The 26,578-nt window shown below is 39.5% G+C and overlaps 1 protein-coding gene and 1 long non-coding RNA gene across 3 annotated transcripts; one reads left to right on the top strand and one right to left on the bottom strand.

Annotated features, from left to right (window-relative positions):
• Window positions 1-1,693: 1,693 nt before the first annotated feature.
• On the bottom strand, window positions 1,694-15,901 carry LOC104249025 (uncharacterized). Of its 2 annotated transcripts, none has more exons than XR_011400888.1 (5): window positions 15,664-15,901; window positions 14,403-14,522; window positions 13,984-14,097; window positions 13,536-13,684; window positions 1,694-1,849 (listed from the first exon to the last, which is right to left on the bottom strand). It is a non-coding gene; the product is annotated as an uncharacterized lncRNA (long non-coding RNA). The 2 variants fall into 2 exon arrangements; XR_011400889.1 differs by having other exon boundaries at window positions 14,024-14,097; window positions 15,664-15,795.
• Window positions 15,902-17,577: 1,676 nt separating this feature from the next.
• On the top strand, window positions 17,578-17,958 carry LOC138873120 (secreted RxLR effector protein 161-like). The gene has a single exon (XM_070151558.1). The coding sequence runs from the start codon at window positions 17,578-17,580 to the stop codon at window positions 17,956-17,958; it is 381 nt and encodes a 126-aa protein (XP_070007659.1).
• The last annotated feature ends 8,620 nt before the right edge of the window (window positions 17,959-26,578 follow it).

Here is a 26,578-nt window from a genome sequence, read left to right as displayed (position 1 = left end):
CTCAAATGAGGATTTAGAAGATGAGGCTGGAGATGAACAAGAACTTATGGTCATTAGAGAATCAGATGATGAACAAGAGGTCCAAGTGAAGGGAAGTAGCCAAATATGGTACATGGAGAGTGGTTGCTCAAAGCATATGACTGGAAGTAAGAACCAGTTCTTTTCACTTGAGAACCTAAAAGGAGGTAATGTCTCCTTTGGAAATGGTAAGAAAGGTGAGATCATTAGAGTTGGAAAGATAGGTAAGACAGACTCACATTCCATTGAGAATGTCTACTTGATAGATGGCTTGAAATATAGCCTAATCAGTGTATCACAACTGTGTGACAGAGGTAACTCGGTAGCATTCACGTCTACCAAATGTTTTATGATAAATCTTACCACTGCCAAGATTTTTTTGCAGGAAAAAAAAAGTTAACAATATTTACATTGTAGATTTGTCCACTCTTTCAGAAAATAAACTCACTTGCTTAAGTGTGTTGGACAATGATCCCCTCCTATGGCACAAAAGACTTGGTCATGCAAGTCTAAATCAACTTAACAAATTAGTCTCCAAGGACCTGGTGATAGGGTTGCCCAACATCAAGTTTAAGGAAAACAAAGTTTGTGAGGCTTGTGCAAGGGGGAAGCAGGTAAGATCCTTTTTTAAAAGTAAGAAAGTGATAAGCACGACCAGGTCGATAGAACTGGTTCATATGGATCTCTGTGGTCCAATGAGAACATTGAGCAGAGGTGGTAAGAAATATGTGATGGTGCTTGTTGATGATTACTCTAGGTTTACTTGGGTATTGTTTTTAACATCTAAGGATGAAGCATTTAACATGTTTACTGCCTTTGTCAGAAAAACTCAGAAACAACTAGGTAATTAACTTGCATCAATTAGATCTGATCATGGAACTGAATTTGAAAATGCTAAGTTTGTTGAATTTTGTGATGAGCTTGGTATAGATCATAATTTCTCTACCCCTAGGACTCCTCAACAAAATGGAGTAGTTGAAAGAAAGAATAGGACTCTTGAAGATATGGCTAGGACTATGCTTCTTTCTAGTAAATTGCCTCATAATTTCTAGGCAGAGGCTTTAAATACTGCATGTTATATCTTTAATAGGTGCATGACTAGACCTCACTACAACAAAAAATACTTTTAGCGGCAATAAATATGTTATTTACCGGCAATAACTATTGCCGCAAAAACTTTTACGGGCAATTAAATATTGGCCGTTGTTTCCGGCGTCGCTAAAGGATTTAGCGGCCATTATTCCTAGAGCCAGTAAAGATCCCCAATACCGCCGCTAAAAGTACATGATCTTTGGCGGCAATTTTTACTGGCAATTAAAATGGCCATTACAACTCCCCGAAAGTATGCTAGGTCATACATGTTGTGGCCTTCTTTATTGCCGGTAAAATACCACTGAATTGCCGCTAAGGAAAAATATTTTTAATGGCAATTATAACAGCTTTCTTATGGCCGGTAAAGATCCATCTTATTGTCAATAGAAAAGGAATTTTTGATGACTTTTTTTATTGCCTGTAAATAATAAGAAAGGTCTTGCCCAAAATTTATAATGTTAGTGCTTATTTACAATAAAAATAATAATAAGATTCACTTTTAACAACTTCGTACACTTGAATTCACAACAAACAAATAAAACTAGTAATCCATAATTTTTTAAATGACAAAAACACAAAGAAATATTGAATCCAATAACTAATGTCATTTCACGTCTAATAGTTGGTGTTATCAACAGCTATAATACTATACAATGACCATTGAATAAAAATTTCTTCAACTCTTGAGCATAATAAAATCTCCCGATATGCTAAATTTTCGAATACCGTACCGTACGACCTGAAATTACAAAAGAAAAAAAATAAATGTCAACATTATGATTAGATCATGATATATTATCTTACATTTTTTCACTATGCCACAACAATCTCCATGCAACACAAAGAAATAATCTAATTATATCATTATCAAAGAGAAGAACTCCGATCTACATCGTCGTACTAGCTCATAAATCATTTGTTCACAGGTATATAAAAGATTGAAGATGTGATGCCATGCATTAATATAATAAAAAGCCTTTAAAAAAGGAAAAACTAAATGCAGCTCTAAGGGAATTGCGATTGCAGTGACACTCTGATCATTCAGAAATCATTTAGTGAGGGCACCATGTTAGCAGAAATCAGCATCAGTAATTTCTAATGGATTACATTTGGTAATAATGGCTAATTACTGAGTAAACTTATCAAACAGTGAGTAAACTATTTTTCTTTCCAACCTGAAATATTAGCAGTTCCATATTGTAGGTAGTTGCCAAAATAATAAGGACAAGCAAGATTAGAAACATACATTCAAATATAAAATGAAACTATTTTAACAGAATATCAACTTTTAGATGTCAAGATGATAATAGGTTAAATCTAGGTAATTTGGCGATTGTTTATGCTCCCATTCGATTATATTCCAATATCATAACATGGTTAATTGATGAAAAATAGGCTCTAATTGTGAATTGTATATATTGCAGGATGAGGAGCCTAGGTGATGCCTTAAACAGTTGTGATTGGAACCATTTTGGAGCAAGAAAAACCCCTCAGAGCTGAGTACGCTTGAAGACGAGGAACAGAAGTGATGAAACACAGAACTGGACATGCGCGTCCAGGTGCGCGACCGCACTCCTTTTAGCGCGTCCGTGACAGAAACTCAACCAACTAGCGTGGCCAGGTGCGCGGTCGCGCTAGTCCAAAATCCGGGAAGAAATGTTTAGGGGTAGAATTGGAAACCTGGAGAAAAACTCACTTAACCTATATAAAGTCAAGCTCGCCCAAGGAAGAAGGGGGAGGTTTTCATAGTCTAGTGCAAGAAATAGAGAGGCAAGAGGCAAGGAGGAGATTTGACCATCAAGTTCTTCTTTTCTTCTCTTGGCTTTTGCTATTTGGGATGAAATTGAACCTATTTGTGATGAACACTAGTATGAGTAGCTAAAACCCATTGTTCTAGGGTCATGGGTAAAACATGAATGTTGTTTGAAATTTAATTTGACAAAGTTGGTTTATCATATTGGGTTGTTTATTTAATTCTGCTTTTAATTATTTTGCTGAGTAGCTAACAGTGAAATACTATCTACGAATCTTTAGTTGAACTCGAAGGTGGGAACTTTAGATTGCATATAGAATTAAATAGAGCAAGTTCTTGAACCCGGGCCTCGGGGAACGGATTAGCAATTGGGATAGACATATACCCAATTGCCTTGCTTGGTTGAAATACAGGAATTGTAAATGCATTCTTGTTAATCTTAATTCCATAGACATATAGGCATTGAGTTAACTTGAATAGGCGAGTAAGGACTCGACAGATTCTTATGAGTAACATTAACCATGTCAATCAACAATCCAGGTAAATCGATTAGCCATTTTAAGCTAAGAACATAACACGATTGTTAACTAGCCTGTGACCCTGGGATATCCTCTCCTACTGTTTGTTACTCGAAATTGTTATTTGTTTGGTTAATTGCTCTAGTTAGATTATTGCTTGGTAGTTAGGTAGTAAAATAATTACATCTCTATTTTGTGAAAAACCCTCTTGAATAGACAAATTAATTGAGTTTGAATTAGTCAACAGTTAATCATAAGTCTTCGTGGGAACGATACTCTACTCACTACTCTATTACTTGACGATCACGTGCACTTGCGTGAGTGTTTTTGGTCGCAACAAGTTTTTGGCGCCGTTGCTGGGGACTTAGAAATTAGCTACTTGACTGAGTTGAGCTTTTATTATTTATTTATTCAAGTTTTAATTTTCAGTTCACTTTGTTTGTGCCAATACAGATTTTCTTTTCTTGAATGCGAAGAAGTAGAAGCGCAAACAATCTCCTTCCTCTTGATCCCGAAATTGAACGAACACTTCACAGATTGAGGAGGGAGGTGGATGTTAGAACTAGAATTGAAATAGAGTTGGACATCGTAGTTCAACCACAGCCAATTGAGATAGCAGGTAATGAGGAACGCGCGGTGATCGAAGCCGCAAGGCCCAGTCTGGCTAATATGACTCAGGCTATTGTGAAGCCTGATATCACTGGCCACTTTGAGCTAAAACAATACATGGTGCAGCTGATCCAATCCACAGGGCTATTTGTGGGTTTACCTCATGAAGACCCGCAGAGGCACATTCAGAATTTCTTGGAAATTAGGGACACTTACAATTATCCGAACGTTTCCAAGGACTATGTCAGGCCGACACTTTTCCCCTTTTCACTGATCGGGGAAGCTAAGGAGTGGTTGAATAAGGAGCCAGCAAATTCAATCCGCACTTGGGATGATCTGGCAAGGAAATTCTTAATCAAGTTTTTCCCCACTAAGAAAACAAAGATATTGAGGAGTCAAATTCTTGGATTTGAACAACGAGCTGGCGAGACACTTCGTCAAGCATGGGAAAGGTACAAGAAGATGCTCAGAGACTGTCCTCATCATTGCCAGACGGACGAGGTATTGGGTCACACTTTTGTAGATGGGTTAGATAATGCTTCAAAGATGAATCTTGATTCAGCTTGTGGGGGTAGTTGCATGGCCAGACCGTACAGTGAAATCCAAATCTTGCTGAATAACTTCACTGCTAATGATAATAACGGGCAAGGTGAGGGTGATTCACGAAAGGCAGTTAAGCAAAAATCAGCTGGGTTACTTGAGCTCGACGAAGTGTCAGCCATGAGAGCCGATATTGCAAAGCTGGCCAATCAGATGACTAGGATGACAATGCAGCAGCCACAGACAATGCAACATGTACAACAAATGACTATTTGCTGCGAACTCTGTGGCGACAGTCATATGAGTGATATGTTCCCCTCGAATCCAGAATCCATCTATTATGTGGGGCAACAGAACAGAGGTCCACCGAATCAGCATGCACAATACGGGAATTCTTACAATCCAAATTGGAGGAATCATCCCAACTTCTCATGGGGTGGAAATCAGCAAAATCAGAATCAGCATAGACCCCAAGGGAGTTTCAATCAACCTCAGAGACCACCCCAACAAATGGAAGAAAGTACCAATGATTTTCTAAAGAAGTTGTTGATTGACAATCAGCAACTCAGGACCGACTTCAGAAATCTTGAAAGGCAAATGGGGCAGTTAGCAACAAATCAAAACACTAGACCTGCAGGCGCTCTCCCCAGTGATACAGAAAAGAACCCTCAAGTGAATGCAGTTACACTTGGAAACGGGAGGGAGCTAGAGAAAGTGCCAAAGAAAAAGAGAGACAAGCCCATACCTGAGGGAGAGTTGATCCCTAAAGTGACTCACGAGCCAAAGAATGATGCTGAAATTCCAGAGTCAGTGGAGGCCCCAAGGCCACCACCACCTTTCCCCAGAGATTGCAGAAAAAGAATGATGATCGCATGTTCACAAAATTTCTCTCTATGTTGAGCCAGGTTCAATTGAATATCTCACTTGTTGATGTGCTTCATGAAATTCCAAAGTATGCCAAGTACATAAAAGATATTGTGGCTCACAAGAGAAGATTAACTGAATTTGAGACAGTGGCACTTACTGAGGAGTGCACTTCAAGGGTCCAAAATAAGCTCCCTCAAAAGCTTAAGGATCCTGGCAGCTTCACGATTCCTGTGCGCATTGGTAATATTGATGTGGGTCGTGCTCTTTGCGATTTGGGGGCGAGCATAAATTTGATGCTCCTGTCTTTGTTCAAGCAATTGGGCCTGGGAGCTCTAAGGCCCACTACTGTGATGTTGCAGCTGGCTGATAGATCGATAGCACACCCTGAAAGGGTGATTGAACATGTGTTGCTGCAGATTGGGAAGTTCATATTCCCTGTTGATTTCATTATCCTCGATTATGAGGCTGATGAACTGGTTCCAATCATATTGGGGCGACCTCTCTTAGCTACTAGTGATGCAATTATCAAAGTGAGAGAGGGAAAGATGATTTTGAGGGTAGATGACGAGGAAGCAGTTTTTAATGTCTACAAAGCAATCCAACTTCCCTGCCACTATGAGGAGCTCTCAATGATATCTGTTGTTGAGGCTGATGAGCAAATTCATTATCCGAGTGTATATCTAGACGATTCTCTGGAGAAAGCACTTATGTTGCTTGATAGCCTGGGGGATGAGGAGGAGGTTGAGGATATGATGCACATCCTTGATACATCTTGTACGTACATGCAAGGGATACACCCCTTTAAGCCTTTGAATAGGCTAGAGGGACCTCCTCCAAAGCCGTCAATTGAGGAAGCCCCAAAATTGGAGCTTAAACCTCTCCCGCCTCACCTGCAATATGCTTATTTGGGTGACTCTGATACTTTACTCGTTATTGTTTCTTCTGACTTGTCTAAATTGCAGGAAGAAAAGCTGTTGAGAGTGCTACGTGAGCACAAACGAGCACTTGGGTGGACGATGTCTGACATTAAGGGCATTAGCCCAGCCTTTTGCATGCACAAAATCCTCATGGATGATGGACACAAGCCTAGTGTAGAGCAACAACGCCGACTTAATCCAATCATGAAAGAGGTAGTAAGAAAAGAAGTGATTAAGTGGCTTGATGCAGGTATTGTATTTCCTATCTCAGACAGCAAATGGGTAAGCCCCGTTCAATGTGTACCCAAGAAAGGGGGATGACTGTAGTAGTTAATGAGAATAATGATTTAATCCCTACAAAAACTGTCACCGGGTGGAGAATTTGCATTGATTATAGAAAATTGAACAATGCCACCCGGAAGGACCACTTTCCCCTCCCTTTATTGACCAAATGCTTGATAGATTAGCTGGCCAGGAGTACTACTGCTTCTTAGATGGTTACTCGGGGTATAATCAGATTGTTATAGCCCCAGAGGACCAAGAGAAGACCACATTTACGTGTCCTTATGGTACGTATGCGTTCAAGAGAATGCCCTTCGGTTTTTGTAATGCACCTGCGACTTTTCAAAGGTGTATGATGGCCATTTTTACTGACATGGTTGAGAGGTTTGTGGAAGTGTTCATGGATGATTTTTCTGTGTTTGGATGTTCTTTTGACAACTGCTTGATGAACCTTGATAAAGTACTTGCTAGGTGTGAAGAAACTAACTTGGTGCTAAACTGGGAAAAGTGCCATTTCATGGTACATGAAGGTATAGTTTTGGGGCATAAGGTGTCCAAAGATGGTTTGCAGGTGGACAAGGCAAAGGTGGAAGCGATTGAAAATTGCCCCCACCGATATCTGTCAAAGGCATTCGCAGTTTCTTGGGCCATGCAGGTTTTTATCGTCGTTTCATTAAAGATTTCTCGAAAATTTCTTCTCCCTTGTGCAGGTTGCTTGAGAAGGATGTCACCTTCAAATTTGATGTTGCATGTCTGAAGGCATTCAAGGAGCTGAAGGGAAGGTTGGTGATTGCACCAATCATAATTGCTCCGGATTGGGAGCAACCATTTGAGTTGATGTGCGATGCGAGTGACTTGGCTATTGGAGCTGTTTTGGGGCAAAGGAGAAATAAAATCTTCCACTCCATCTACTATGCGAGCAAAACTCTGAATCCAGCTCAAATGAACTACACAGTCACTGAAAAAGAGTTGCTTGCCGTAGTGTGGGCGTTTGACAAGTTCAGGTCATATCTAGTGGGGACCAAAGTCATCGTCTACACAGATCATTCAGCTATTAGATACCTATTTGAGAAGAAAGACGCCAAGCCGAGACTGATTCGGTGGGTCTTCCTCTTGCAAGAGTTTGACCTAGAGATCCGAGATCGCAAAGGAACAGAGAATCAAGTGGCTGATCACTTGTCCAGATTAGAAAATCGGAATCATGTAGCTGAAGGGGGTGCAATCAAAGAAACATTCTCTGATGAGCAATTATTGGCACTCACCTCAAGCACAGCCCCGTGGTATGCAGATTATATGAACTTTATTGCAAGCGGGGTGACACCACCAGAATTGACACCCGATAATAGAAGAAGGTTCCTGCATGATGTGAGGCTTTACATGTGGGATGAGCCATTCTTATACAGGCTCTGTGCAGATCAGTTGGTGCGGAGATGTGTTCCTGAGGAGGAGATGAATGTCATACTTCATAGCTGTCACACCTCGCCATACAGAGGTCATCATGGTGGAGACAGGACCACCTAGAAAGTGCTACAATCAGGTTTCTATTGGCCAAAATTGTTTAGGGATGCACACGCCTTTGTTAAAATGTGTGACAGGTGCCAAAGAACCGGAACGATCACAAAGAAGCACGAGATGCCGCTGCAAAACATTCTGGTAGTGGAGCTTTTTAATGTTTAGGGAATTGACTTCATGGGACCGTTTCTGTACTCCAATGGTCATAGGTACATCTTGGTGGCAGTCGATTATGTGTCTAAGTGGTTGGAGGTCATTGCTCTTCCCACTAATGATGCAAAGGTGGTGGTAAGCTTTGTTAAGAAGCACATCTTCATACGCTTTGGAACTCCCAGAGTGTTGATCAGTGATGGAGGAATGCATTTCTGCAACAAACTACTGAATAATGTTCTTGAAAAGTACGGAGTCAAGCACAAAGTTTCCACTGCCTATCACCCCCAGACGAGTGGTCAAGTGGAAGTATCAAACAGAGAGGTGAAGCGGATTCTTGAGAAAACAGTGAGTGCAAATAGAAAAGACTGGGCAGGGAAGTTAGATGACGCATTGTGGGCATATCGACTGCATACAAAACTCCCATATGTGCTTCTCCGTATAAGTGAGTTTATGGGAAGACATGTCACTTGCCCGTCGAACTTGAACACAAGGCCTATTGGGCAATTAAAAAGCTGAATATGGATGGGGACTTGGCTGGCGAGAAGAGGTTGTTGCAACTCAACGAGCTTGATGAGTTTCGTTTGCACGCATATGAAAATGCCAAATTGTATAAAGAGAAGACTAAGAGGTGGCATGACAAGCACATCCAACATCGAGAGTTTGAGACAGGGCAAGAAGTTCTTTTGTTCAATTCGAGGTTGAAACTTTTTCCAGGAAAGCTTAAATCTCGTTGGTCAGGCCCTTTTGTTGTGGTAAGTGTGAAGCCTCATGGAGCTGTGAAGTTGCGGGATATGAGTTCAACTAGTACTTTCTTGGTGAATGGTCAAAGGATAAAACATTACTGGGGTGGTGACTTTGCACGTCACAAGACCTCGGTGGACTTGACGGATGCTTGAGAACGTGTTGGGTCGTTCCGCGACATTAAATCAGGCGCTAGATGGGAGGCAACCCATTGAATTGTTGTAACCGTCGTGCCACGACGTTAAATAAGGCGCTGGTTGGGAGGCAACCCAACGATAGTAGTAGTGTTAATTTTGTGTTTTAGGAAGAGCTAACCAATGCAGGTGACAAAGGGCATGTGCTAAGGCCATCGAACGGGGTAAGAACAGGTGAAAAGTTGAAGAAAAAATCGCCAAGATGCGCGCCCGCGCTACTGGGTGCGCTAAACTGCAAAGTTTCTGCCTTGGCCGCGCACCTGATCGCGGTGTTAAATGCGCTACTAGCGCGACCGCGCTACTGGACGCGCATCTGGGCGCGCTAGTAGATCTTGGGTTCTGTATTGGACGCGCTAAGTTTAGCGCGCTCGCGCATCTGGGCGTTTTTCAAGTGTATTTTAATTTTTTCATTTTTTTTTTTGTTTATTCTTTCCCCCATCTAATAAACCCTCTTCCAATACCCTCCCCCATTCCAACCCAAACAACAACAAGACCTTCCTCCCAACACTCCCAAGACCTTCCATCTTACAACACTACAGAGGTCAATGGGCCCCGCGCTGCGTTGATTTGGTGCTTTGTAAATGGTCACGACTTCGACGTGGCCAAAGTGATGCATGAAGAGATATTCGTCCCCAGCCAAGTCAAAAGGTATGGGTTCTTTTTCCCTTCTTTAGTTACTCAACTATGCAGGGATGCTCAGGTGCCCGAAAATCTAGTTGTGGATGGGTTGGTGAAAAGGGAAGGCCAATTCTGCACTGATAAGGTGACCACAGGCAAGGAGCCGGAAGTAGTAGAGGAGGAGGCGAGAGGTGGCCAGTCTGCGAGTAGTAGCTCTGATGATTCTCATGACGGAGAGGATGCTGAGGAGCACATGGGGACAGCACCGCAGGCTCAGGAGCAAAATGTGGCAGCAGCAGGACCATCTGGGACGGAAACATCTTCAGGAGCTGTCTGGGTGTCCCGTTTTACTGCGATTGAGGCGGAGATGGCTGGTTTGCGAACCTCCATGACTGATTTGGGCACTCGAGTAGACACGGTAGCTGACCGACAAGTGAAGTCGGAAAAGAAATTCATGGGCTGGCTGCGAGCTCTGGGTCGTGCGTGCCACGTCAACCCAGACATCGTCTCTGACCAGGAGTGAACCTTCGTGGAAGTTCTTTTACCTCACTGCTCTTTCAAATTTTAAGCCATGGGGACATGTCTTCATTTTTAAGTGTGGGGTGGGGATTCCTTCATTGTATGTATGTGATTGTATCAATTGACTGTTGGTTTTGTTTTGTTTCATTCTGCTTTGATAATTTTGATGTTGTTAAGTAGGAATCGTTAGTTTAAAATTGATATATGACTCGTTCCGACGATGGATCCCTATCGACGGGGTTCTTGAGGGACTGAGTCGAGAGAAACAAAAGGGCAAATACGTAGACTCTTCCTGATGACGGATCCTTTAGACAATTTTCTTGAGGGAAGTTAGTCTAGAGAAAACACCAAAAAGATTTTTTTATTCTTTTTTCTTTCTTAGATAGTGTAGCAACTCCCCCTTGGTTTTTCTTTAGGCCATGGTTCTTTTCCAAGGGTTTAACTTGAACCAGGTATAGGTAGTTTTCTTTTTATTTTGTTTTCTTTTCGATTTGTAGATTAGGTTAATGGGCTACGAGCTAGAGAATCAAAAGAGAACCTATAGCGTTGACACACCTGAACACAATAGACCAGAGAGTCTAACGTCTAGTCTTATTTGTTGAATCCCACTAAAGTGCCTTAATATGTATGTTTGTTGCTGAATTGAATGCTCGTAACGGATCGTCTTGATGAGCTGATCTGGAATGAGTCGTATGTCATGTGTGGTGAGGTTTTTGTGTAGTCCATGTATTGTACTTGTGTCTAGAACTTGCCCGGTATGTGAGTTGAATCGAAATTTTAGGTAATGCTCGGTTTGAAAAATGATTTTAGGCTTTCTTTGATCTTTTTGAGCTTAATTGCTTGTCACAAATAAAATTTGTTCCTAGTTAACCCTTTTGAGCCTATGGCCTTTTGTTTGGCACCCGCATTACGAGCCTATACCCTTTTTGTTCTTAATCGACATTGTTTTGATCCTATTACCTCTTAAAGCACTTTAATTGTGAGATGAGCGCTAAAAGAAGTAAGAAGGAACTAAGTGTGGGGTGGCTTTTTGAGTGGAACCAATAAAAGGAAGAAAGGTGCACTTGTTTTGTAAACTAATACACCACTAGCGGAAATATCGGCAAAAAAAAAAGAGGAATACATTGTGTCTTGTTCCATCTAGTGGGTATGAATTATTATAGTGCTTAAAGAATAAGGGAGTATTTGTAGGGTGATATTGTTTATGGAAGTGAAGTGGGTTGAAGAATTTGCGCTAAAATTGCTCATGTGATGTGTTAAAGTGCTTAGGAGGGTTACTCAATATTCCTAAATATATCCTACCTGTCCCTTAGCCCACATTACAACCATGAAAAAGTCCTAATTGATTTTGGGTCGAGCAAGCCTACATTAGTAGAGATTTACATTAAGGGCAAGCTTATGGTACCAATTGCATGCATGTGACTTCTATTGTAAGGGTGAGTGATTTCTTTGATATATGTGAGCATATGATGCGAATGTGTGGATTGAATTCAATTTTCGTTGATGTGATTGTGAGGGCATATGATTCGTGACGGTAAAGCAAGTCTTGACTTCTATGTAGAGTACGTTGAGGAAGTATGAATATTGCATGGCACTTGAAGAGTCGACTTTTAGGGCTAGGACTGTTCACTGCTAGGCGTAATGTATGTAAATTGTTCTTGGTGTAGGGCGTTAGGGGAAATGGTTGAGTGAAGGAACCTTTAGAATGTATAGTTTGATTGCTCGAGGACTAGCAATGAAGTAAGTGTGGGGTGTTGATAATAGGTTAAATCTAGGTAATTTGGCGATTGTTTATGCTCCCATTCGATTATATTCCAATATCATAACATGGTTAATTGATGAAAAATAGGCTCTAATTGTGAATTGTATATATTGCAGGATGAGGAGCCTAGGTGATGCCTTAAACAGTTGTGATTGGAACCATTTTGGAGCAAGAAAAACCCCTCAGAGCTGAGTACGCTTGAAGACGAGGAACAGAAGTGATGAAACACAGAACTGGACATGCGCGTCCAGGTGCGCGACCGCGCTCCTTTTAGCGCGTCCATGACAGAATCTCAGCCAACTAGCGTGGCCAGATGCGCGGCGAGGTGCGCGGTCGCGCTAGTCCAAAATCCGGGAAGAAATGTTTAGGGGCAGAATTGGAAACCTAGAGAAAAACTCACTTAACCTATATAAAGTCAAGCTCGCCCAAGGAAGAAGGGGGAGGTTTTCATAGTCTAGTGCAAGAAATAGAGAGGCAAGAGGCAAGGAGGAGATTTGACAAGTTCTTCTTTTCTTCTCTTGGTTTTTGCTATTTGGGATGAAATTGAACCTATTTGTGATGAACACTAGTATGAGTAGCTAAAACCCATTGTTCTAGGGTCATGGGTGAAACATCAATGTTGTTGATTAAAGTTTAATTTGACAAAGTTGGTTTATCATATTGGGTTGTTTATTTAATTCTGCTTTTAGTTATTTTGCTGAGTAGCTAACAGTGAAATACTATCTACGAATCTTTAGTTGAACTCGAAAGTGGGAACTTTAGATTGCATATAGAATTAAATAGAGCAAGTTCTTGAACCCGGGCCTCGAGGAACGGATTAGAAATTGGGATAGACATATACCCAATTGCCTTGCTTGGTTGAAATACAGGAATTGTAAATGCATTCTTGTTAATCTTAATTCCATAGACATATAGGCATTGAGTTAACTTGAATAGGCGAGTAAGGACTCGACAGATTCTTATGAGTAACATTAACATTGTCAATCAACAATCCAGGTAAATCGATTAGTCATTTTAAGCTAAGAACATAACACGATTGTTAACTAGCCTATGACCCTGGAATATCCTCTCCTACTGTTTGTTACTCGAAATTGTTATTTGTTTGGTTAATTGCTCTAGTTAGATTATTGCTTGGTAGTTAGGTAGTAAAACAATTACATTTCTATTTTGTGAAAAAACCTCTTGAATAGACAAATTAATCGAGTTTGAATTAGTCAACAGTTAATCATAAGTCTTCGTGGGAACAATACTCTACTCACTACTCTATTACTTGACGATCACGTGCACTTGCGTGAGTGTTTTTGGTCGCAACACAAGACATGTAACTGATGTTAATCATCACAAAATCGCAGAACAATTAAAACAGCACAAGAAACATGCACATCAATATAATCTTTAACTAACGACTTGATAGAAAGAGTAGGTCAAGACACTCCTAACCTTAACTTGCACAGTGAAGTCTCTAGGATTTATGTTATTATAACTTGACTATGAACACCTAGTCGTATCCTGAACAAGCAGCTTTACCATCTCTGGCTCTTGCACCTAAAATAAAGAATGAGGGCATTCAGCGACAGTTTGAGATTGATCTGTCAAGAAGCAAAAAAAACAATTTAGTAAAATATTTTTCTTCACTAGTTCTATCCAACAAATGGTATGATATTATCAAATTTACGCTCAATTTTGAAAAGAACAAGTTTCATTAGCATCTTCCGGGCAATTATGAGGAGATTCATTCTTTCACAGTTCATAGGGTAACACAAACTACTAAAAACTCTTGTAAAGTAACAATACCATTCACTTAGATAACTTGTGACATAAAATATTCTTCAGAAAAAAAGATTATCACTATAAGTATAGTGCATTCCATATTCTAGTAGGTACGCACCATGAAATTGAATTTTAGTCAAAGGGAGTTGCAACTTAACTTGGAGGTCATTACATAACTGTGGCAAAGCAATATGGTTCTATGTGATCAAAGCTTCTTCATGGATCTCCAGATCTAGCACAAAGAAAATTCAAATTAAAAACTATATGTATGACTGGACAATGTAAATCAAACCATTATACATGTACATTATCCAATGAACAAGAAATTCATCTCAATCTTTACCAGTTAATATTCATAGTCTCAATTTTGTAATTTGCTATAGTTAGGATTCAAGAACTAATTGAGTTTAACCAATAATGCATGAATAGTAACTTGACATTAAAAATGTTTGAAATTAATACGAGATAGAAGTGTCCGCCAAAGTAGCTTTGTGTGCTAAATATACAATTTTCACAACGCACATGCCTTAAAAGTACCTCTAAATTAGGGTTGACAACGCAAACTCTGACTAAAGCGTCAGTACCATCTTTGCCAAGAGCCATCTCAGTTGCAACAATTGTTGTCGATTAGAAGAAATCAGAATTTTGTACTGCTAACTGAAAATTGAAACAGGTTAATATGAAAGACAAGACACACATAAGTTGCATTTGAAACTACATAAGATAACGAAAAAGATTTTGTTATATCTTATAGGTTGAGTATTGTCATTTGCCACATTTAGAGGTTGTCATTGTTAACGATCTGGTGTAGCATACCAATAGCATGATGGCTTTGCACATGAATTAAGAAACAAAGAAGCCAGAGAAAAAGGATTTGAATACAAAAAAAAGAATAAGATATCTGAAATCTACCGATATATTTTCTAAACACAATCTTTTTATTCTTTTGCAACAAAAGAATATTAGTGATAGACTAACCAAGCAAAAATAAAATGGAAAAGTTCCAAAAAGGAGAACTAGAACTTTAGAAATTCGAATTAGTGCAACTCACTATTCTATTCTAGCTATATCTAGATATAATTTTAACTATTATTTATAATTTTCTAGTTTCTTTTCCCACGAGATCTGGTTTGTTCATTTATAAAGTAATCTATAGAAAATGCTATACTCAAGTTTAATTTGATACTTGATCTTGAATGTAACTTCATTAAATCTCGACTTTTAGAAAAACTAAAGTATCTTTTCTTTCTAGCAGTAGCGACATCCATACATATTCTCTTAGTAATAAATCATAATGTGCACTTAATATTCGACAATTTGGTTATAGAACTATAGAAAATAGTATCAAAACTAACAGAACTGTAATATTAAGTATTCTTGTCAATAACTACCAATTGAACTAAAAACGGTCTTAGTATTAAGCAAAAAATTGTAAATGCATACTTTACTCCCGATCGCAATATACTTTGCTACTCTATGATGCTCCATATAAGGCTAAGCAACAAAACCAGAGAAAGGTGCACTTTAAATTCCTTCAAATACATGTAGTAAGGCAGGAAAGATTAAAAACATAACAACTTGAGGCACATTATGAATAAAAAATCAAGAGAATATAAACATTCGTTTAAACCAACATCTCTAGAGAAACAAAGGGGTTCCAATTAAATTTTGGTAAAATTGAAGTATGACAATCAATTAAAATTTAGGGATTTGAAATTTTTATAGTTCTAAATACAGAACAAATGCTTTAAATGTTTATCAATCAACAGCACGAAAGCTCTAACATAGTCGAGCTTACCTTGAGAGTTGCGAGACCATTGTGAGAGCGGGAAGGGGAGGGCCGACGGAACTATGATAGTAGAGACCGATCGTTTCATAAAAAGGTCCAGCAAGAGAAAACATCGAGATTAGAGAGAGAAACGAGTTGGGCGTTGCCGATGATTAGGGTTCTTCCTTTGATTTGGGTGTTTGCATTCGTTTTGGTGAATGGGTAAGCAACACTTTTTTTTTACGGAAAACGATAATAGAGGGAAAGTGAAATAACAAAATTTTGCTTTCTCGTAAGTTGTATCATCTTTATTGGCTGTTTCTTATTAATTGCCGGTAAAGATGTAGTGTCTCGTGGCTAATCTACATTTGTCGCTAATATTTGAGTTCAGAAAAATAATTTGCGGCAATTAACTTATTGCCCCTAAATAATTGCCGCTAAAAGCCATTTTTGTTATAGTGTCTCTTGCAGAGAAGACTCCCTATGAGTTACTTAAAAGGAGAAAATCAAATATATCCCATCTTAGGGTATTTGGATGCAAGTGTTTTGTGCACAATAATGAAAAGGACTCTCTAGGTAAGTTTGATCCCAGAAGTGATGTGGGAGTATTCTTGGGATATTCTTTACATAGAAAAGCTTATAAAGTGTACAACAAAAGAACTATGTGTATAGAAGAAAGTGTACATGTAGTTTTTGATGAAACTAACATTCTTTCTGAGAGACAGGAACATGAAGATGAAGTTATTGGGCTAGTAAAAGAGTTAAATGAAGCTGCACCAGAAGAAGGAACAGGTGATGGAACATGTTCTTCCATCTAGAGCAACCTGACAGGGGGAATTGAACAAAGAAGAACTGAATCTAATTCCCAAATGGAACTTGTCCATGAGCCTATTCCTCAGCAACAGAACATGGGAGAAACATCAAACAGAAACCAGTTGATTGTGAAACCTTATAAGTACCAATGTTCTCATCCCATTGAGAACATAATTATTGATCCAACCTCTGAAATTAAAACTAGATCTCAATTAAAGAACCTGTGTGATTTTAATGCATTTTTATCTCTTATTGAAGCTAAAAATGTTATTGAGGCTTTGTAGGATGCAGACTGGATAAATGCAATGCAAGATGAACTCAATCAGTTTGAAAGAAGTCAAGTGTGGCATCTGGTCACAAGATCTAAGGACAGATTAGTAATTGACACTAAATAGGTCTTCAGAAGCAAATTTGATGAAGGTGGAACGGTTACAAGGAACAAGGCAAGGTTGGTGGTCCAAGGTTATAGCCAAGAGGAGGGCATAGACTATGATGAGACCTTTGCTCTAGTTGCAAGACTGGAGGCAATAAGACTCCTCATAGCCTTTTGCAACACACATGGAATTTATCCTTCACCAAATGGATGTGAAAAGTGTCTTCCTAAATGGCTACTTAAAGTAAGAAGTCTTTGTCAAACAACTTCCAGGGTTTGAAAGTAAGGAGTGTCCAGATCATGTATACAAACTGGACAAGGCCCTGTATGGACTCAAGCAGGCTCCTAGAGCATGGTATGAATGCCTATCCAAATTCTTGCTTGAACTTGGATAAATAAAAAGTAAGATTGACAACACTCTATTCTTGAGGAAAAAAGATAAGGATCTACTAGTAGTACAAATATATATTGATGACATAATGTTTGGGGCAACCACTGAAAAACTTAGTGAGGAATTTGCTAAATTAATGGGGAGTAAATTTGAAATGAGTATGATGGGTGAGCTTAACTTCTTCTTAGGCTTACAGATCAAACAAAGCGCAAATGAAACCATGATCCATCAGCAGAAATATGCAAAAGAGTTTATTAAGAAGTTTAAAATGGATGAATCAAAGGAAATAGACACACCCATTGCAACAGGTACTAAATTAGATATAGATGAACCCGGTTCATCTGTTGATTAGAAATTGTATAGGGGTATGATTGGTTCACTTTTGTATCTTACTGCTAGCAGACCTGACATTGTCTACAGTGTAGGGCTTTGTGATCATTTTCAAGTAAATCCTAAGGAATCCCACTTGACTGCTGTCAAGAGGATACTAAGATATTTGAAGAGCACTACTAACCTTTGCCTTTGGTACCCTAAAGGTAGTAACTTTAATCTAGTAGGATATGCTGATGATGACTATGCAGGTTTTCTTGTGAATAGGAAAAACACCTCAGGTATGGCTCATTTTCTTGGTTCATGTCTGGTATCATGGGCCACTAAAAAGCAAAATTCAGTGGCCTTATCCACTATTGAGGCTGAGTATGTTGATGCTGCCTCTTGTTGTGCCCAACTACTGTGGATCAAACAATAACTGATGGATTTTGGCATTGAAGTTGGTTGCATCTATATTTTTATGATAACACTAGTGCTATTAGTATGACTAAGAACCCAGTTCATTATAAGAGGATTAAGCACATAGATGTTAGACATCACTTCTTGAGGGACAACTATGAGAAAGAATTGATTACTATAGAATTTTGTGCTACTGATAAGCAGATTGCTGACATATTTACTAAAGGATTGAGTAGAGAAAACTTTGAAAGGAACAAGTTAGAATTAAGTATGATTAAGATCACCTAATGGGACCAGCTCAGAATGCAATAAAAAATTGAAAAAAAAAATTCTTTTGGTTAGAAAATCTGGAACTTGTGTAAATATCTAGATTAATCGTTGCTCAATCTCATACTATAAATAGTATACTCCTGTGACATGTGTTGATATGACTCACTAATCTCTAACAAAATTTTCTCTATTTTGGTAAATTGAGGCATGATCAAGAGGATTCTTAGTGCAGAACCTGGTTCATCAGTACTGGTACATCTTAATAACGAGGTATATTTTCTATACTCTGCACAATTAGAAATATAAGTATTTAAATCATGAGGAGAGTCCTACCTATGTTCAAAAATATCAGAAAATCCTATCCGTTTATTTTTTGAACCAGTTCCGTCTCTACTAGAATTCTCACCACATAAATTGCCTAAAATCTAGGGAAGCTTAACCGCTCATTCAACCTGAATTTTCAGGTTGATTGAACTTCTAATTGACTGCAAAAAGCTACTGTAAGTCATTAATTAAGTTTCTCTCTTTAAAACCCCATCATCACCTTCTGTCACCTTCATTATTCCAAAACTGTCAAAATTTCTTTCACTCTCAACTGTTCTCTCTTCCAAAAGCCAAACTCACAAATTCTCTCACGAAATCAGTCACAATGTCAAACCCTCAAGATAACCCAAGCACTCTTCCACAACCTACCCCTTCTGATTCCTCCACACCTCTTCAACCCAGTACAACCCCCAGCCTAGGAGAAAACATGTTAAGATGCTCCCTCGTAAAACTGTGGCTACAGGTGCACTGTCAAAAAGATTGAACACACAATTGAAGGCTAGCCAAACTCAAGAATCTAAACACTTAGACGATTCCTTCATGTCTGCAAGTGAGGGGGAAGGAAGACCGGTCTTCTGATTCTAAGAAGATTTAGAGTTCCTCTTCTAAGGTACGTTCTATTTTGGTTGAAAGTGTAGAAAATAGGTTTGTTCTTGTTGGGTCTGTTAGAAATGTGGAAATTCCTGAGTTGAGAAGGAGATGAGGTAAAAATTAAAATTAAAAAGAAAAAGAGAGTGAGGGTGCAAGTTGTGATGTGAGGGGAACATGGATAGAAGTGATTGATTCGTCACCCACCTCTGAGATGGTTAGACCAGCAATTTGTGGGACTGAGGATGAAATTGCAGGAGAAAGTGACAAGAAAAGAGGGGGAAGTGGATTAGGGGAGGCTGCTGAGGATTTGGTAAATTTAAGTTCTTATGTGGATGAACCCGGTTCATCTATTGAAGAAAACATATAAGACCTTCTGAAAAAAGTAGGTGCCAGTTATAATCCCAAGAAAAGGAGAACACCAACATCTAAGGTTCCCAGCACTACAAAGAATACCAAGAAAATAAAGGCTAATTCCTTAACAACTGCTGAAATTCCCTTGCCAAAAGGGAGAGCCACAAGAAGTATGGTGAAACAGAGTGAGAGTGAATTAGAAAAGGCTTTGACTGAAAGCAAGAAGAAGAGAATGGATAAAGGAAAAGCTAAGGTTGCAAAGCCCTTTGAGGCTATTGATACTGAGGAGACGGAACAGGTCCATCAAGAGGAATATACAACTATGGAGGTTCAGACCCCCAAGCCTAAAAAGACCAAGACTTCTTCCAAGAAGTTTTCATCAGGGTCTAAGGCTGTTGAACCTTCATTGGCCAAGAGGGCAAGGTCTGTAGTGAAAAATAAACCAATGAGAATTGTTGAGGATAAGGAATGGAGTGGTGAATAAGAGAGTGAGTCTGATGGTGAACAAGACAAGCTGGCCAAGTTTGGCAAAAGAATAATTTTGAAGGGTAGATTGCTGACAGACTTGGTGGAACCAGGAATGGTTCGATTGGTTAATTCACTAGCTGCTCAGGGATGGAAGGACATGGTTCTTCAGATGGATGAAAGGCTAGCTAGGAATGAAATCATTGAATTCATGGCCAATGCAGAGGTCAAGGATGGCAGAGTTACCAGCCAAGTGAAAGGGGTTCAAGTGACCTTCGATGCAGAGAAGCTGGGTGAGATTCTTGACATCCCTGCTGAGGGATATGATGACTACACAAGGCAAAGATGACCAAGTTTAGACTCCCTTCCTACTGCCTTTGCAGTCACTAGGAGATTCTGTGATGCCACAAAAGTGAATGAGGCCAAAGTTGTGCATAAGAGTGAAATGAAGCCACAACACAAAGTTCTATTTGAATTTGTCAACAAGTGCTTGCTGCCTAGGCAGAAAAGAAGGCACATTGCTAACTATATGGACTTGGTGATGATGGAATATCTTGAAAGTGGAAGGCATATCAACTAGCCTGCATTTATTATCAAGCCACTGGACAGGGTTATCAATGGCTCCAAAGCCCATGCTACTCCTTATGGGTTTATTCTGACTACTATGCTTGATCGTTGTAATTGCCTCTAAAGAAGTGGGAAATGGCTACAAACAAGGATTACTTTGAAATCAACACTTAGATTGCTTGTGACTATGAGGTCACTGCCATTCCCAATGAACCTGATTCATCCAAGAAGACACCTATAAATAGCAAAGTCAAAGCTCTAGTGCAGGAGAGTGGGGCAAGGGATGCTGAGATAGCTAGGCTGAAGGCTCGTTTAGCGGAGGTTAAATCTGAGAGAGATGCTCTCAGAACTGAGCTCACTAAGGAAAAGGAGAAGAATGATGGCATTCTTCAAAATATGTTGAACCTTCTCCAAGCCCAAAACCAACCCTCTAGCTCTCCCAAGCCTTAGGACTTCCAACCTTCATCTCCTGACCTTGTCTAGTACCACCAGTAACCCAGATTAGGGATTTCTCTTTCTTTTGCTCATGTTTTGAATATTTTTGCTTTCTTTTTGTGGATTGTGGTAGCAATATATCTCCTATCAATGAAATCTACTATTTTTGCTCTTGTTGATTGTTACTATTTCCTTGATAGTTTGAATGTGTTTGCTTGATTACTGATGATTAATCCATGATTGCACTTGTAGTTGCCCTAGTGGCCATGAGTAATTGTTAAAATTCTGGGAATCACACTTTGTTTATGCAACTTTTCGATGATGCCAAAAGGGGGAAGAGATATTGTGCATTATATATTCTGAATAAGTGATGTTTATAACCTAATGAACCTGGTCCTTGATGATAAGTAAATTTTTCTAACATTGTATTGATAAAAAAGCTGAGTCCTGACAGGGCCTAAGTGAGTGAAAAGCACAGAGTTTGTCATCATCAAAAAGGGGGAATATTTTTGCCCAAGTAAAGGTAAAATTTTGAAGACTGACAAAGGAACTCAGACATGGACCAGGTCCACCTTGTGAAGCATAGTTATGACTCAAACATATGAGATGCACGTGAAGGAGATAAACCTAACTTACCAGAAATGATATCTCCTGATCCTGATCGAAAAGGTTGCATATTGGATAAGGAGAAAGACTCCTGACACAAAGAGAAACGCGGCTTAATAAATGGATAGAGTTAGAGCATGAGACCAACTAGAACTCTTCCACCAAGGAAGAGTAGCATCTGTATTCTAGTTAATCTCTTGTTACTAACTCCATAAATATCAGTGTTGTTCTCTTTTACAGGTAATGTACATAAGTAGAAGTTAAACATGAATTGAGAGAAAAATAGCAAGGTAATTTTGCAAGTAACTTATGTGTGATTCAAACGTGCAATCCTAAAGCTACTTGAACTAGATAGAAGAACCAGTTTCAAGCGTCTATCCTTTTATTCTAATTCACTTGTAGTAGGTGTTTTAATATTGTACCTTTCAACTTTATCTAGAAGCAATTGTATTAGGTACTTAGAGTTTTCAAGTTAGAGTTAACTTGAAGTTGTCGCAACAGTTGGGGCTGTGTGCTACAACGGGATTAGAGTTAATCCTAGGTTTACGAAAGAGTTTTTTTGTAAATGCAATTTTTGGCTCAGTGATTTTAGTGGAGAGTTTGGGAAAATCCTACTGAAAGGTAGGTCGTGATTTTTTCACCTTTTGATCCAGGTATTTTCCACGTAAAATCTCTGTGTTCTTTAATTTCTGTATTTATTATTCCTCAATAGTAGTAGTTGGAACACATAGAAGAACCAAGAACCAGGTACTTCTATAATCAGGTTAAACGAAAAATTGGGTATCACACAAATCACCCCCCTTGTGTGTTATTGAAGTATAAAATATCAGCAAAGAAATTAGACGATGTAGTGTGGGAATATCGAACCACTTTCAAAAGTCCAATTGGCATGTCGCCATACAAATTAGTGTTTGGTAACGCGTGTCATTTACCCGTAGAGTTGGAACATAGAGCTTGGTGGGCGTTGAGATAGTTGAATCTTGATACTGAAGTAGCTGGAACAAGTAGAGTAACAGAATTGCATGAGCTGCATGAGTTTAGATATCACGCTTTTGAGAGCACAAGATTATACAAGGAGAGAATGAAGACGATACATGATAGGAATAATATTGAGCGAAATTTTAAACCTGGAGATACGGTATTGCTATACAACTCATGTCTGAGGTTGTTTTCGAGCAAATTGAAATCACGATGGTCAAGACCTTTTCATGTGGTTGAAGTTCACCCCACAGGAGCAGTAGAGATTGTTGCGAATAATGACTCTCGCACATTTAGAGTCAATGGGCATAGACTGAAACATTATGTGGGCATGAAGGAAGCAAAGAAAGTGTCAATGACCCATTTGATCGAGCCTCCAAAGTTGAGAGTACCTTAAATGCGCTTATCTGCGTCGTGTCGCGACGTTAAATCAGGCGCTTCATGTGAGGCAACCCATGATTTGTTGTATTTTGTCGTGCCACGACACTGACTAAGGTGCTGGTTGGGAGGCAACCCAATGTGTAGTGATTTTAGTGTAGTTAGAAGTTGTTATTTTGTTTTTGTAAGTACTAACAAGTGCAGATGAGCTTGGGAAAGTGATAAGTCCATCAGACGCTAAAGGAATAGGTAAAAATTTGAGAAATCTTGAGGCCCAGGTGCGCGACCGCGCTCAAACCGTACAAAACACAAAGTATTCTGCCTCAGGTTTTTTCCCAGGAGCGTGACCGCGCTTAGGCTGGGCATATCGCCAAGTCTTCTGCCTTGCAAGCACGGCCGCGCTCGGACTATGCTTGTACCACTCCGCCTGCCACTTTAGTTTATTTATTTTTTATTTTATTTTCTTTTTATTTGTTTTGTTCTTTTAATTATAACATTCTAACTTAACCCCCCTCCCCCAAATCTGATATCCCTTCCCTCTCCCTCTTAATCTATTCGCGCATAAACACTTAAATCCTCCCTTACAAATCAAAAACTCACAACCCTTCCCCTTTTCCCCAAAGAACCCCACCCCTCATACTCCCCCTTCACGATCAAATCACTCACAATCCACTCTCTTCTCTATTCTAACAGTCCCTTCACCTACCTTAACCACATCTATACCAGGTAGTATGGCACCTTCCAAGAAACGCCGAACCACCGGTGTATCATCCAGCGATCAAGCTGTATCCTCCAGAGTGCGCGCTTCAACTCTGCTCGTCCTTATGATAGTAACAAGTTCATCTCCACAGCAGCTTAGGACCGTTTTGCTGACAAGGTAGCCAAGAAGCCCATACCGGAGAGGGGCATAGATATAGGGTCTCTCCAATATGGCTGTCCCAACTTGTACAATGAGTTGGTCCGGCACGGGTTGGAGATTTTCTTTGAAAAACCAGATGACACAAATTTGATGGTTGTGCGCAAATTTTATGCCAACGTCAAAGAACATGTGAGCGGTGTGTGCATAGTGTGCAAGAAGAATGTGGACGCCTCTGTTGAGGCCATTCGGAGAGCATACCGGCTGCCCGCACCTGTGGCGGAGATAGAGGATTACTATGAATCCTATGGAAGACAATACATGGGAGTTATTCTTTGAAACAATTTGTGTGCATGGCAAGGAAATTGTGTGGATGAAACATGAGTGTAAGCTCCATTCAAAATGGCACTCACTTTGAAGGGAAGTGTTGGATGTATGTCATCAACAACTGTCTGCTCCCATCCTCCAACACCACGGAAGTGAATGCTCCTCGAGTTGCATTGATTTGGTATTTTATGAATGACCACAATTTTGACGTGGCCAAGCTTATTCACGAGGAGATGTTTAGTCATTGTCCAATGAAGAGGGATGGTTTCTTCTTCCCTTCCCTAGTCACTAGGCTATGCCGGGCAGCTCGGGTGCCGGAAAACTTAAGCGTGGATGGAAAAGTGCCGAGAGAGGCAAAGTTTCGAGCGGATAAAGTGACTATTGGGAAGTAGCTTGTGGCACCTAGTGGTGATAATAGTGATGACTTGGATGCACCTGAGGAGGGAGAGGATGAGCAGGAGGAAGTGGGAGTTGAGTCGCCCACTTATGAGCATGTTGCAGAAGTCGTAGGACAATCTGGGGTTGGTTGAGTTCCTTGGTTAGAAGCCTTAGAGAAGGAGATGACAGGGCTGCGTACTACGGTCACTGACTTGGGGATGAGAGTTGATGCTTTGTCCACCCAGAATGCTAAATCAGATAAGAGAATCATCGGCTGGCTGCGTGCTTTGAGTCGGGCGTGTCACCTTGACCCTGACACTGTCTCCGATCAGGACTGATATGTCAGGGAAGTTCCTTTACCTCGCATTTATTTATTTTGTATGACATGGGGACATGCCATCTTTTTAAGTGTGGGGTGGGGGATACTTCATTTGTATGTTGTATATATGTAGGAACATAGCTTGATTTTGGTCTTTAGTTAGTTGTCTAAATATGTGATTCGACTTGTCCCAACGATGGATATCACTCGACGGGTTTTTTGAGGGTCTAAGTCTATATAATTAAAAAAAGAGAAGAAAAATTTTCTTTTGTAGGTAGTGTATCAATCCCCCCTTGGTTTTTCTTTGGACCGCGGTTCTTTTCCAAAGTTTTTTTTAAACCGGGTGTAGTTATTTTTTGTTTATTATTTTTTTATTTTTAGGTACTTATGGGCTATGAGCTGAGATGGAAAGAGAATCTCTTAACACTGTTATGCCTTGAATACAATAGACACTTTAGTGTGACGCTTAGTCTCAGTTGTTGATTCTTGTTAGAGTGACTTAAATTGTATGTTCTTAACTTGACTTAAGTAATCAGACGAGAGTGTTTTGATAGGCCAATCTAGAGTGAGTCATGTGCCATGTGTGTGAGATTTATTTTATTCTGTGCACTGCATTTGATGCCTAGAACTTGCCCTGTGTATTTGCAAAGCGAAAATAATAGTTTTATTCAGTCTTGGAAGTGATATAGGCGTTTCTTTATTGAACCAGATATGTATATTTTACCTACCTAATTGTTATATACCGTAGTTAACTTCTTTGAGACTGTAATCAAGTTTTCTTAGCAACCACATTATGAGCCTTACCCAATTGTTTGAATGAACCATTTGTTTGAACCCTTTCATCTCCCATAAGCACCTGAACTATGATGAACTGGTAAAAGTTAAAGTGTGGGGTGTTTGGTTTGACTTTTGAGTGGAACTAACGAAATCAGGAGAAAGGTGCACAATTTTTAATAAGTAAGAGCCACTTGAATGAAAAAAAATGAAAGAGAGAGAACAAAATAGTTACATTGTTGTGAAAAAATAGTCTTTGATAAGTAGTGGCTCTTGATTAAGTGTGCCTAAAGAAGCAGAGAGTTAATATATATTGATGTAAAAGGTGGAGTCTTGGTTTGACATAAGTGTGGGGTTATGAATGTGAAAATATATGTACTAAAGTGCTTAGGGAGGTGTAGTCACTCTTGTATCCAAAATGTATCCTACCCGTCCTTTAACCTATATTACAACCAAATAAAGTCCTACTTGACCCTAGACTGAATGAGCTCGATTAGTAGAGTAGTACACTACGGGCAAGCCTATAGTGCATCTTTTGTGGCATATGAATGTTCTTTCTGAGAATGAGTAAATTATGTCTATTTGAGTTCCTAATTGTTTTGAATGTTTATTGCTTGTGGAACTACTCTCGTTTGCGATGTGAAGGCACTTGATTCATGAAGGAAAGGTACATTTTGACCTCTGTGTAGAGTAAGTGAGTAAGTTAGGAATATTGCGTGGCATGTGAGAGTCAACTCTTGAGGAAAAGATGTTACACTACTGGACTAAATCCGTATGGTATGTTCTTGGTGTGATACGTTAGAGAAGTTGCTTGGCGAAGGAACCTCTGTAGATTATGGTTGATTGCTCTGGGACGAGCAATGGTTTAAGTATAGGGTGTTGATAATAGGCTATATTTATGTAGTTTAGCGACTATTTATGCCCCAACTTGACTATGCTTTATTGCTATATGAACGTTAAATGACAACAAATGGCTCTAATTATGAATTTTTTGCTTTGCAGGAGCAAGTCTTGATTATG

Source organism: Nicotiana sylvestris, chromosome 7 (assembly GCF_000393655.2).
Source record: "Nicotiana sylvestris chromosome 7, ASM39365v2, whole genome shotgun sequence".
In the NCBI taxonomy this organism is placed as follows: domain Eukaryota; kingdom Viridiplantae; phylum Streptophyta; class Magnoliopsida; order Solanales; family Solanaceae; genus Nicotiana; species Nicotiana sylvestris.
This window is presented reverse-complemented; position numbering and strand designations above follow the sequence as displayed.